Here is a 15,000-nt window from a genome sequence, read left to right as displayed (position 1 = left end):
ACATTTCCGCCATTAAGGAAAATCGGGATCTCCGCCCCCACACGCCCGTCACCAACCTCTTCTTCCACGACTTCTGGGGGACGCCCATGCAAAAGGTATATAATTTGCATTTTGGATTTTTGTGTGTACGTTTAAAGATTTCTCTTATATTGATATTTGTTTATTTGTTTTTAAAGACTCTCTCTCTCTCTCTCTCTCTCTCTCTCTCTCTCTCTCTCTCTCTCTCTCTCTCTCTCTCTCTCTCTCTATATATATATATATATATATATATATACTTTCAAGTATAAAATTCACAGAAAACAGGTAAGTGAAAAACCAGGTAGGCATATATATATATATATATATATATATATATATATATATACTGTGCATATATATATAATATATATATATGTATATACTGTATATATGCATATATATACGCACATTTGTATACATATATATATATATATATATATATATATATATATATATATATCATCATCATCATCATCATCATCATCATCATCAAATATATCACCTTTCACTACTTACGGAAAGCTCACAATAGTTCGCAATGTCTCATAAATCTGCGAAGGTCTTGTTATGAACGCTTTATAGTTCACGTATTTGTTCTTCTAATTTTGGAAGTTAGTTGTCCGAGAAAGATCTTCAGTGTTCAGATTCCATTGTTTCATGTTTCCTTTTCTACATTTCAAAAATTCAAAGTTGCATTGAATGTTGATATGTTGAACAGGCTGACATAAGTCTCCTTTTTATAGTTTATTGATGAAGGTCTATTCTAGTGTTATTATTCTTAGAAAATGTTATTTGACATGTTTATTACTTCTTTTGTAGTTATGTATTTCCTTATATCCTTTCCTCACTGGGATATATTTTCCTGTTGGTGCCCTGGGGATTATAGCTTCCTGCTTTTCGCTCTAGGATTGTATCTAGCTAATAATAATAATAATAATAATAATAGTTTGTGAGTAGGGTGAATTTTGAACCATCATACTGGCTATTTTTCCTTTGTTGTAGCCCTTGGGCTTATAGCATCCTTTTTTATCCAGTTAGGGTTGTAGCTTAGCTAATAATAATAATAATAATAATAATAATAATAATAATAATAATAATAATAATTTTTCATTAAGGTTTAATTTTTTACCATCGTAATGTCTATTTTTCCCTGTTGTAGCCCTTGGGCTTATAGCATCCTTTTTATCAAGTTAAGGTTGTAGCTTAGCTTGTAATAATAACAATAATTTCTGATTATGGTCAAATAGTGAACCATCGTTGTAGAATTTCCTGTTTTCCTAATATTTTTTAAGCGTGTGTACCTCAAAATCTACCGATTGCCGATGTAGTAACGTTCCTGACTGGTGAACGCCATACTGGTTTTCGAGTCCAGCTCAAACTCGTTAGTTTCTTTGGTGTGAGCCTCTAGGTCTCTCTACTGAGTCATCAGGAGCCATTGCCTGGTCCTCCTAAGTCCTACACTGTTAGAAAGAAAATCGTTATTTCAATCGGAAATTCGCCGTGAAAATCTACTGTTTACAACCGTATTTCAGTAAAATACACGTTGCCGTAATTTTAACTTACTTTGTTATTATCATTTACTGGATGGTTACCGTAATATGACCACTTTACATCAATATATCCGTTTTTAAAACGGTAAAAATCCTGGAATAAATGTTGCCAGGCATTTACCTTTTTTAATGCAAATTTTTAACAGTGTAGCTTGGGTGGAGAAGGGGCTTGGGCGCTGATCTTATGTATATATGGTCAGTCTCTAGGGCATTGTCCTGCTTGATAGGGCAATGTCACTATCCCTTGCCCTTGGCATTCATGAGTATTTATGTGGTCAGTGTCTAGGGCATTGTCCAGCTTGATAGGGCAATGTCACTGTCCCTTGCCCCTGGCATTCATGAGCGGCCTTTAAACCTTTAAAGCGCCATTTGCCGCATACAACATCCACATTCTTCTCAGAAGCTATACGCTGTCACTCTGACCATTACCTGATGTCTTCCATTTCGTTTGCTGCGAAAATGCTGAACGCTCTCGGTGGCAATATTGCTGATGCAGACGTTATATTATTTCCAAGTAATGTGAAACTGTGCACCACACACCATTACATACACTGTTTAAAAAATTGATTTAAAAAAGCGATAAATGCCTGGCAACATTCATTCCTGGATTTTTACCGTTTTAAAAACGAATATATTGACGTAAAGGAGTGATATTACGGTCACCAACTCGTAAAAGATAATGAGAAAGTAAGGTAAAATAACGGTCGCCTGTATTTTACTGAAATATGGCTGAGAACTATATTTTTACGGAGAATTTCCTATTGAAATTACGGATTTATTTAAGAGTGTGCATTTGAAAAACTGTAAATGCCTGACAATATTCATTCCAGGATTTTTACCGTTTTAAAAACGGATATATTGACGTAAATGAGTGACATTACGGTCATCAACCCGTAAAAGATAATAACGAAGTAAGGTGAAAATTACAGTCGCCTGTATTTTACTGAAATACTGCTTAAAACAGTAAATTTTTACGGAGAATTCCCTATAGAAATTTTGGATTTATTTAAGAGTGTGCATTTTAAAAACGGTAAATACCTGACAACATTTATTCCAGGATTTTTACTGTTTAAAAAATGGATATATTGACGTAAATGAGTGATATTACGGTCACCAACCCGTAAAAGATAATAACGAAGTAAGGTGAAAATTACGGTCGCCTGTATTTTACTGAAATACTGCTTAAAACAGTAAATTTTTTTACGGAGAATTTCCTATTGAAATAATGGTTTTTTTTCTAACATTGTAGATTCCCTTGCTTTATATTGCAGTTTGAGTTTGTTTTACTTTTTTTCTTTTGGTTATTTTCTATATATTTAGTTTGTCTCCTCACCTTTTTCCTTGTTGATCTACATTGTCAGGTGGCTCTTTCTTTAAAATCAATGACATCCTAGCATTATTATTATGATTATTATTATTATTAATATTATTATTATTATTATTATTATTATTAATATAATTGTTATTATTATTATGATTATTATTATAATTATTATTATTATTACTATTATTATTATAATTATTATTATATAAAAGAATTTTTTTTTCTTAAAATACTATCACTGAACCTCCTACAATTACTTACGTAAGATTTCCAGAAAGGGACTCCTCTGGTAGACATGATAATGTGTGTGTGTGTGTGTCTGTGTGTGTGGGTAGAGGGATTCCACAAACACCATCAACCTATCTTTTAAAGGTGTAATTCAGAAGGCGGACAGGTAGCGGGAGTTGATCTGGCTGACTCTTGCAATACGTTTGGATGTTATGGAACGCTGATCTGGTATTCTGACACCTAAGCTATTTCTGAGGTTTTTACTTCGTTCATTGAAGTTAGTTTGGAATAGTTATTCATCTTTGGTTTTGTAGACTAAATCTATCATGCACTTGAGGGTACAATATCTTATCTTACTTATATATATGACATATCTGTTTTTGACGTTGTTAATTGTTTATATAGGACTTACCTGTTATGACGCTGTTACTGTTTTTAGAATGATATATTGTTAATTTATTCTCATCATTTATTTATTTCCTTATTTCCTTTCCTCACTGGGCTATTTTTCCCTGTTAGAGCCCTTGGGCTTATAGCATCTTGCTTTTCCAACTAGGGTTGTAGCTTGGCTAATAATAATAATAATAATAATAATAATAATAATAATAATGATAATAATAAAGGTTTAAAGGCCACTCATGAAGGGGAGAGGCAAGGGACAGTGACATTGCCATAGCAAGCAGGACAATGCCCTAGAGACTGATCATATAGTATATGATCAGCGCCCAAGCCTTCTCTCCACCCAAGCTAGGACCAGGGAGGGCCAGGCAGTGGCTGCTGATGACTCAGCAGATAGACCTATAGGCTCCCTCAAAGCCCCCAACCTTAGCTCACAAGGATGGTAAGGTTGCCGACAATAATGGCACTAACGAGTTTGAGCGGGACTCGAACCCCCTACTGGCGATCACCAGGCTGAGACGTTACCAATCATGCCACAACAACCCTGTTTCTATATAGTTTATATATGAAAAATCTAATTCAATTGTGTTACTGCTCTTAAAATAATTTTTTTTATTTGTTTATTCCATTATTTCCTTTCCTCACTGGGCTATTTTACTCTGTTATTGGAGCCCTTGGGCTTATAACGTCCTGCTTTTTCAGCTAGGGGTGTAGCTTAGCTAATAATAATAATAATAAATAATAATAATAATAATAATAATAATGATAATAATAATAATTCATCCTTATTTCCTTTATTCACTGGGCTATTTTTCTCTATTGGAGCCCTTGGGCTTATGACATCCTGCTTTCCAACTAGGGTTGTAGCTCGGCTAATAATAATAATAATAATAATAATTATGATAATAATAATAATAATAATAATAATAATGCACCACGAGAAAATACTCTTTATGAACTTGGTGCAAAGTAACAATAAACTTTTTGGGACATTACCGATGTAAATAAAATTTGTTGTCTTAAGTTATCAACCCTTTGAGCGAAGAATTGTTTGCTAATCTCAGTGTTGTCAGGTGTATGAGGACAGAGGAGAATCTGTAAAGAAGTTGCCAGACTATTCGGTGTATGTGTAGGCAAAGAGAAAATGAGCCTTAACCAGAGAGAGTGATTCAATGTATTACTATCTAACCAGACAATGGACCCAATAACTCTCTAGCGGTAGTATCTCAGCGGGTGGCTGGTGCCAATAAATAGAATTCGCTGGCTGGAGAATCTAATTCTTCTTTGATAATGGAGTCTTGGGTAGTGCCATAGCTTCTGTCCCATGGTCTTCCACTGTCTTGGGTTAGAGTTCTCTTGCTTGAGGGTACACTCGGGTACTCTATTCTATCTTATTTCTCTTCCTCTGTTTATGTTAAAGATTTTATAATTTATATAGGAGATATTTATTTTAATGTTGTTACTCTTCTTAAAGTATTCTATTTTACTTTTTTTCTTTTCCTCACTGGGCTATTTTCCCTGTTGGAGCCTCTGGGCTTATAACATCCTGCTTTTCCAACTAGGGTTGTAACTTAGCTAGCAATGATAATAATAATAATAAAGGAGATTGATTCGGCGAAATCCTGAGTGACCCAAATGGCGCAAATATTTATTTGCTCGAATTTTTCAGAATTTGCAATTAATGGTATCGCCAAAAAGTTTCGTTGGTGGTATATGATGTCAATGCTCTGTTCTTGGAATTGCAGGCGCCCATGGAAGCCGGGTTATTTCAATAAAAGCGACTTTATGAAATTCTTGGAGTCTGTCCAAACGATCATGAGATGGCGAGTTTTGTTTGTTTTATGCTCATAGATCATTTTTTATTTCAGTTTTTACTTGAAAAATGAATATTTTGCTAATTTGTATGGCTTCACAGTAATATAATTTGTTTAGGCCTTTCTTAGTGGGGATACCTTAAAAGGTCGCTCATGAATGGCAGAGGCAAGGGACAGTGACATTGCCATAGAAAGCAGGGCAATGCCCTAGAGACTGACCATATACTATATGATTAGCCCCCAAGCCTCCTCTCCACCCGAGCTAGGACCAGGTAGGGCCAGGCAGTGGCTGCTGATGACTCAGCAGATAGACTTATAGGCTCTCCCAAACCCTCCTAACTTAGCTCATAAGGATGGTAAGGTTGCAGACACTAATGGCACTAACGAGTTTGAGCGGGACTCGAATCCCCGACTGGCGATCACCAGGCAGAGACGTTACCAATCAGGGTTCGTGTATCGCCATGATCATCAATGCTGTACTAGTCAAGGCCATCTATATTAGGTTGGTTAGCTAAGCGATCAGACTAAAGTCTCCCACCATCACCAATCCGCAGTGGCTAGCACGGTGATAAAAATGGCCAAACCTCAGCCATGTCAAGGCCATTTTCCTGCAGTGGACTAGAAATGGCTGCATTTGTTGTTGTTGTTATTGATGTCATTGTTGTTGTATATGTTTATTAAGATCCTGACTTTACGTGGTTTTTTTTTTTTTTTTTTTTTTTTTTTTTTTTTTTTTTTTTTATATTAAATAGAGCATTGTTGGTTCATGCTGAAAGATTTAACAATAAACAACATAGAATCTGTCACACTCATTACTTCATCTAGTTTCTGTTGTTATTTTTCTTGTATCCGTGTATTGTTTTATATGACATTTACTCACTAAACTTAGTACGAATCAGTGAATCTTACGATTTCCACTGCAGCTGGGGAAAAGCATCATTATTCGGGGAAGGATAGCCATAGCTTGCTTTAAACACGTCCCTGATTTATACAGGATAGCTCTCAGGATATTCGCTCTACGGTAAAATTCTCTGGCAAATCACTCGCAGAAATATCCCAAGTAGAAAACTGCCTTTTATTATTATTATTATTATTATTTTTATTATTATTATTATTATTATTATTATTATTATTATTATTATTGTTATTACTAGCCAAGCTACAACCTAGTTAGAAAAGCAAGATGCTATGAGCCCAAGGGCTCCAGCAGGGAAAAATAGCCCAGTGAGGAAAGGAAATAAGGAAATAAATAAATGATGAGCATAAATTAGCAATATATCATTCTAAAAACAGTAACTGCTCTCAAAACAGATATGTCCTGTATAAACTATTAACAACGTCAAAAACAGATATGTTATATGTAAACAATAAAAAGACTCCTGTCAGCCTGGTCAAAATAAAAACATTTGCTCCAAATTTGAACTTTTGAAGTTCTACTGATTCAACTACCCGATTAGGAAGATCATTCCACAACATGGTAACAGCTGGAATAAAACTTCTAGAATACTGTGTAGTATTGAGCCTCGTGGTGAAGAACTTCAATCAGGATAACGTGGCTCGAGCCCAAAAATAGATTTCTGTTATGTCAAAATCCCTTTTTTACTCTCATGTAACCCCAGAAACTCAGCCTAGTGGCGTGGTTCCTATCCCCACTTCCCTTTTCGTTAATACAGCTCGTCTAGGAGAAAGACACTCCAAAATCAAACATTTGTTCCGTAGCCTTGGGTAGTGCCATAGCCTCTGTATCATAGTCTTCTTCCACTGTCTTGGAATAGAGTGCTCTTGCTTGAGAGTACAATCGGGCACACTATTCTATATTCTTTCTCCTCCTATTTTTTTTTCTAAGTTTGTTTATGAAAGATTTATTATAATGCTGTTACTGTCCTTAAAATATTGTATTTTATTTACATTACCTCTCTTGTTTATTTATTTCCTTATTTCCTTGCCTCTCTAGGCTATTTTTTGGCTTATAGCGTACTGTTTTTCCAAATAGGGTTGTAGCTTAGCAAGTAACAATAATAATAATAATAATAATAATAATAATAATAATAATAATAATAATAATGATAATAATAATAATAATTAATAATAATAATAATTAATGATAATGATTAATAATAATAATAATTAATGATAATGATTAATAATAATAATTATTAATAATAATAATAATAATGATAATAATAATAATAATAATACAGCAGATGGTGAGAGTTTACAGCTGGGCGAATTAATGAGCGTTAAGCTGGGAGAAAACAGCGAACACAAACTATAGTCAATTTTTTTTAGTGAGGCAGATTTGCACCGACTCGCAGGGATACCCTTTTAGCTCTGAAAAGTTTCCTGATAGCTGATTGGTCGGAAGTATCCGGCCAAAAATACTTCCGACCAATCAGCTATCAGGGAAATTTTCCGAGCTAAAAGGGCACCCCTGCGAGTCGGTGCAAATCTGACTCACTAAAAAAAATTGACTATAGGGAATCCGCAGTATGATTACTGAAACATTCTCTCACGGTGCCCGCCATTCTACCCATCATTTTCAAGGGTATCAGTTATCCGGAAGTGGCGTCATTCGAACGTGGTCTTACATTATCCAAGTTATGATGAAGATGAGAAATATGTTTCCAAAGCAGAAGTGACATTTCACGTAAGGATTAGCTTAAAATCTTTAAACGGAAACGAGAGACATTATTTTTTTACGCTTCGGAAGGCTGGACAAGCAATAAAAACATTATTTTTTTTACTCTTGGGATAGTTGGACACAATAAAATGATTGTTTTTTTACGCTTGAGATGGTTGGATAAATGAAGTATTATTTTTTTTACGCTTCGGAAGATTAGACAGACAATAAAAGTTTATTTTTTTTTTTACGCTTCGGAAGATTAGACAGACAATAAAAGTTTTATTTTTTTTTACACTTCGGAAGATTGAATAAAGTATTTCTGTAGTTCTGTAACATTTTCTACCAGACTAATTGAATCAGATACCGAGTGATACGTTCATATTTTCTCAGTGTCCCAAGATTCAAATATTTTGTAGTTCTTATACTTTTTCCAGATGCGTAATAATCCTTGATTATCAGACCATGAAACAACAATTAATCAATCATAGGGCTGAAGATTTTACTGCAATTAAAGCGTGTTTGGAGTACGAAATGGTTTTTGCTTAGTCGCAATCATCATCCTACAATATCAAATAGCAGATGACCGAAAATCTACTCTCGTAGAATTTAAACTCCGTCTACGGAAGAATGAGAGGATCTTCATAAATGAAAAACTTAAATATTTCATTATAAAATCATCATGATCTCCTACGCCTATTGACGCAAAGGGTCTCGATTAGATTTCGCCAGTCGTCTCTATCTTGAGCTTTTAATTCAATAGTTCTCCATTCATCATTTCCCACTTCGCTCTTCATAGTCCTCAGCCAAGTAGACCTGGGTCTTCCAACTCTTCTATCTATCTATCTATCTATATATATATATATATATATATATATATATATATATATATATATATATATATATATATATATATATCATCTCCTCCTACGCCTATTGGCGCAAAGGGCCTCGGTTAGATTTCGCCAGTCGTCTCTATCTTGAGCTTTTAATTCAATAGTTCTCCATTCATCATTTCCCACTTCGCTCTTCATAGTCCTCAGCCAAGTAGACCTGGGTCTTCCAACTCTTCTATCTATCTATCTATATATATATATATATATATATATATATATATATGTATATATATATATATATATATATATATATATATATATATATCATCTCCTCCTACGCCTATTGGCGCAAAGGGCCTCGGTTAGATTTCGCCAGTCGTCTCTATCTTGAGCTTTTAATTCAATAGTTCTCCATTCATCATTTCCCACTTCGCTCTTCATAGTCCTCAGCCAAGTAGGCCTGGGTCTTCCAACTCATCTATCTATCTATCTATCTATCTATATATATATATATATATATATATATATATATATATATATATATATATATATATATATATATATATATCATCTCCTCCTACGCCTATTGGCGCAAAAGGGCCTCGGTTAGATTCCGCCAGTCGTCTCCATCTTCAGCTTTTAATTCAATACTTTTCCATTCATCATCTCTTACTTCACGCTTCATAGTCCTCAGCCATGTAGGCCTGGGTCCTCCAACTCTTCTAGTGCCATGTGGACCCCAACTGAATGTTTAGTTAAGTAATCCTTCTTGGGGAGTGCGAAGAGCATGATTAATCTTGGGGAGATTTTTATAAATTTTCATCATTTTTTCTGTCTTATGGGTTACAGTACTCTCATTTATTTCAGCGTACGTAGTATGCTATGTTAAAAGGTGTCCATCGACCAAAAGTTAATCTGCATGAACTGTGTTTGTGGTGGCCTAGTGGTAGCGTCCTCGCCTGGTGAGTTCCAGACTGGGGTTCGATTCCCGCTCAAACAAGTTAGTTCCTTAGGTCGCTGCAACCTCACCATCCTTGTGAGCTAAGGATGTGGGGTTAGGGGAGCCTATAGGTATATTAGCTGAGTCATTAGCAGCCATTGCCTTGCCCTCCTTGGTCCTAGCTTGGGTGAAGAGGGGCTTGGGCGCTGATCATATGTATATATGGTCGGTCTCTAGAGCATTGTCCTGCATGCTAGGGCTATGTTCATGAGAGGCTTTTAAACCTTTAAGCTAACGCTATATTAATATGGGTGTCTTTCTAGTAATGGTTAACGCTTGCTAGCCACAAACTCTACACTTTCAATCCCTTCCCCCATTTCACTTTTCAGTTCTTGAAAAAAAACTTTTTGGTTTTATGCTGTATTGAACGCAAGGCTCAGTGGGATACGGCGTTGAAAAAAAAAATTGGTTTTATGCTGTATTGAACGCAAGGATCAGTGGGATACGGCGTTGAAAAAAAAATTGGTTTTATGCTGTATTGAACGCAAGGCTCAGTGGGATACGGCGTTGAAAAAAAAACTGGTTTTATGCTGTATTGAACGCAAGGCTCAGTGGGATACGGCGTTGAAAAAAAAAATTGGTTTTATGCTGTATTGAACGCAAGGCTCAGTGGGATACGGCGTTGAAAAAAATAATTGGTTTTATGCTGTATTGAACGCAAGGCTCAGTGGGATACGGCGTTGAAAAAAAAATTGGTTTTATGCTGTATTGAACGCAAGGCTCAGTGGGATACGGCGTTGAAAAAAAAAATTGGTTTTATGCTGTATTGAACGCAAGGCTCAGTGGGATACGGCGTTGAAAAAAAAAAATTGGTTTTATGCTGTATTGAACGCAAGGCTCAGTGGGATACGGCGTTGAAAAAAAAAATTGGTTTTATGCTGTATTGAACGCAAGGATCAGTGGGATACGGCGTTGAAAAAAAAATTGGTTTTATGCTGTATTGAACGCAAGGCTCAGTGGGATACGGCGTTGAAAAAAAAAATTGGTTTTATGCTGTATTGAACGCAAGGCTCAGTGGGATACGGCGTTGAAAAAAAAAATTGGTTTTATGCTGTATTGAACGCAAGGCTCAGTGGGATACGGCGTTGAAAAAAAAAATTGGTTTTATGCTGTATTGAACGCAAGGATCAGTGGGATACGGCGTTGAAAAAAAAATTGGTTTTATGCTGTATTGAACGCAAGGCTCAGTGGGATACAGCGTTGAAAAAAAATTGGTTTTATGCTGTATTGAACGCAAGGCTCAGTGGGATACGGCGTTGAAAAAAAAAATTGGTTTTATGCTGTATTGAACGCAAGGCTCAGTGGGATACGGCGTTGAAAAAAAAAATTGGTTTTATGCTCTATTGAACGCAAGGCTCAGTGGGATACGGCGTTGAAAAAAGACGTTTTGGTTTTATGCTGTATTGAACGCAAGGCTCAGTGGGATACGGCGTTGAAAAAAACGTTTTGGTTTTATGCTGTATTGAACGCAAGGCTCAGTGGGATACGGCGTTGAAAAAAACGTTTTGGTTTTATGCTGTATTGAACGCAAGGCTCAGTGGGATACGGCGTTGAAAAAAGACGTTTTGGTTTTATGCTGTATTGAACGCAAGGCTCAGTGGGATACGGCGTTGAATAAAAACATTTGGTTTTATGCTGTATTGAACGCAAGGCTCAGTGGGATACGGCGTTGAAAAAAAAATTGGTTTTATGCTGTATTGAACGCAAGGCTCAGTGGGATACGGCGTTGAATAAAAACATTTGGTTTTATGCTGTATTGAACGCAAGGCTCAGTGGGATACGGCGTTGAATAAAAACATTTGGTTTTATGCTGTATTGAACGCAAGGCTCAGTGGGATACGGCGTTGAATAAAAACATTTGGTTTTATGCTGTATTGAACGCAAGGCTCAGTGGGATACGGCGTTGAATAAAAACATTTGGTTTTATGCTGTATTGAACGCAAGGCTCAGTGGGATACGGCGTTGAATAAAAACATTTGGTTTTATGCTGTATTGAACGCAAGGCTCAGTGGGATACGGCGTTGAAAAAAAAATTGGTTTTATGCTGTATTGAACGCAAGGCTCAGTGGGATACGGCGTTGAATAAAAACATTTGGTTTTATGCTGTATTGAACGCAAGGCTCAGTGGGATACGGCGTTGAATAAAAACATTTGGTTTTATGCTGTATTGAACGCAAGGCTCAGTGGGATACGGCGTTGAAAAAAACGTTTTGGTTTTATGCTGTATTGAACGCAAGGCTCAGTGGGATACGGCGTTGAAAAAAAAATTGGTTTTATGCTGTATTGAACGCAAGGCTCAGTGGGATACGGCGTTGAATAAAAACATTTGGTTTTATGCTGTATTGAACGCAAGGCTCAGTGGGATACGGCGTTGAATAAAAACATTTGGTTTTATGCTGTATTGAACGCAAGGCTCAGTGGGATACGGCGTTGAAAAAAACGTTTTGGTTTTATGCTGTATTGAACGCAAGGCTCAGTGGGATACGGCGTTGAAAAAAGACGTTTTGGTTTTATGCTGTATTGAACGCAAGGCTCAGTGGGATACGGCGTTGAATAAAAACATTTGGTTTTATGCTGTATTGAACGCAAGGCTCAGTGGGATACGGCGTTGAATAAAAACGTTTTGGTTTTATGCTGTATTGAACGCAAGGCTCAGTGGGATACGGCGTTGAATAAAAACATTTGGTTTTATGCTGTATTGAACGCAAGGCTCAGTGGGATACGGCGTTGAAAAAAGACGTTTTGGTTTTATGCTGTATTGAACGCAAGGCTCAGTGGGATACGGCGTTGAAAAAAGACGTTTTGGTTTTATGCTGTATTGAACGCAAGGCTCAGTGGGATACGGCGTTGAAAAAAGACGTTTTGGTTTTATGCTGTATTGAACGCAAGGCTCAGTGGGATACGGCGTTGAATAAAAACATTTGGTTTTATGCTGTATTGAACGCAAGGCTCAGTGGGATACGGCGTTGAAAAAAAAATTGGTTTTATGCTGTATTGAACGCAAGGCTCAGTGGGATACGGCGTTGAATAAAAACATTTGGTTTTATGCTGTATTGAACGCAAGGCTCAGTGGGATACGGCGTTGAAAGAAAAATTGGTTTTATGCTGTATTGAACGCAAGGCTCAGTGGGATACGGCGTTGAAAAAAAAAATTGGTTTTATGCTGTATTGAACGCAAGGCTCAGTGGGATACGGCGTTGAAAAAAAACGTTTTGGTTTTATGCTGTATTGAACGCAAGGCTCAGTGGGATACGGCATTGAAAAAAAAAATTGGTTTTATGCTGTATTGAACGCAAGGCTCAGTGGGATACGGCGTTGAAAAAAAAAATTGGTTTTATGCTGTATTGAACGCAAGGCTCAGTGGGATACGGCGTTGAAAAAAACGTTTTGGTTTTATGCTGTATTGAACGCAAGGCTCAGTGGGATACGGCGTTGAAAAAAACGTTTTGGTTTTATGCTGTATTGAACGCAAGGCTCAGTGGGATACGGCGTTGAAAAAAACGTTTTGGTTTTATGCTGTATTGAACGCAAGGCTCAGTGGGATACGGCGTTGAAAAAAGTCATTTTGGTTTTATGCTGTATTGAACGCAAGGCTCAGTGGGATACGGCGTTGAATAAAAACATTTGGTGTTATGCTGTATTGAACGCAAGGCTCAGTGGGATACGGCGTTGAAAAAAGACGTTTTGGTTTTATGCTGTATTGAACGCAAGGCTCAGTGGGATACGGCGTTGAATAAAAACATTTGGTGTTATGCTGTATTGAACGCAAGGCTCAGTGGGATACGGCGTTGAAAAAAACGTTTTGGTTTTATGCTGTATTGAACGCAAGGCTCAGTGGGATACGGCGTTGAAAAAAGACGTTTTGGTTTTATGCTGTATTGAACGCAAGGCTCAGTGGGATACGGCGTTGAAAAAAGACGTTTTGGTTTTATGCTGTATTGAACGCAAGGCTCAGTGGGATACGGCGTTGAATAAAAACATTTGGTGTTATGCTGTATTGAACGCAAGGCTCAGTGGGATACGGCGTTGAAAAAAACGTTTTGGTTTTATGCTGTATTGAACGCAAGGCTCAGTGGGATACGGCGTTGAATAAAAACATTTGGTGTTATGCTGTATTGAACGCAAGGCTCAGTGGGATACGGCGTTGAATAAAAACATTTGGTGTTATGCTGTATTGAACGCAAGGCTCAGTGGGATACGGCGTTGAATAAAAACATTTGGTGTTATGCTGTATTGAACGCAAGGCTCAGTGGGATACGGCGTTGGCAGTGGTCTTCCCGAGACCTACAGAAAGGTCTTGGGTCTTCCAACCAAAGACCTAAGGATTCTCCATCTCATTTATGAAACCTCTTTGTAATCACTGTCTATTTCCTAGGAGCAGATCTTTTTACATGCCGAAGGATACGATTTTTATCCTTGATAATCGTCGCCACAGTGGAAAGGCACACTATTCTATCTTGTGTCTCTTCCTATCGTTATTTTGAAATTTTTATAGTTTATATATGATAAAATTTATTCTAATGTTAATATTGTTCTTAAACTTTTCTTTTGGTTTTTTCCTTATTTCCTTTCTCACTGAGCTATTTTCTTTGTTGTAGCCTTTGGGCTTGTAGCATCCTGCGTTTCCAACTAGGGTTGTAGCTTGGCGAATAATAAAAATAATAGTAATGGAGTAAGTGGCAGAGGTTTCTCACTTTTTCCATGAATTTCATAATGTCTAATTTCACTTCCATGTTGTTGTTGTTGGAAGTGAAATTAGACATTATGAAATTTATGGAAAAAGCAGTCATCTTTTTTTTTTTTTTTTTTTTTTTTTTTTTAAAGTCGCTCATGAATGGCAGAATCGAGGGACAGTGGCAATGCCCTAAAGACTGACCATATACCCATATGATCAGCGCCCAAGCCCTCTCTCCACCCAAGCTAGATCCAGGGAGGGCCAGGCAATGGCTGCTGATGACTGAACAGGTTTAAAGGTTTAAAGGCCACTCATGAATGGCAGAGGGGTGAGGGACTGACCATACATCCATATGATCAGCGCCCAAGCCCTCTCTTCACCCAAGCTAGGACCAGGGAGGGCCAGGCAATGGCTGCTGGTGACTCAGCCGGTAGATCTGTTGGCTCCCACAAACCCCCAATCTTTAGATCTCAGAGATGGTGAGGTTGCAGACACTAAAGAAACTATGGAATTTCAGCTGAACTCTATCTCCATTC

At 37.0% G+C, this 15,000-nt stretch overlaps 1 protein-coding gene across 1 annotated transcript in view; it reads left to right on the top strand.

Moving 5' to 3' along the window:
* LOC137649947 (protein O-mannosyl-transferase Tmtc3-like) overlaps positions 1 to 15,000 on the top strand; it is a 496,566-nt gene that overhangs the window by 325,726 nt on the left and 155,840 nt on the right. Inside the window, exon 2 of the mRNA XM_068382910.1 lies at positions 1 to 95. This exon is cut by the window's left edge and continues 96 nt beyond it. Coding sequence (XP_068239011.1) covers positions 1 to 95 — 95 coding nt within the window. The remainder of the gene's footprint in view (positions 96 to 15,000) is intronic.

Source organism: Palaemon carinicauda, chromosome 11, assembly GCF_036898095.1.
Source record: "Palaemon carinicauda isolate YSFRI2023 chromosome 11, ASM3689809v2, whole genome shotgun sequence".
Lineage (NCBI taxonomy): Eukaryota > Metazoa > Arthropoda > Malacostraca > Decapoda > Palaemonidae > Palaemon > Palaemon carinicauda.
This window is presented reverse-complemented; position numbering and strand designations above follow the sequence as displayed.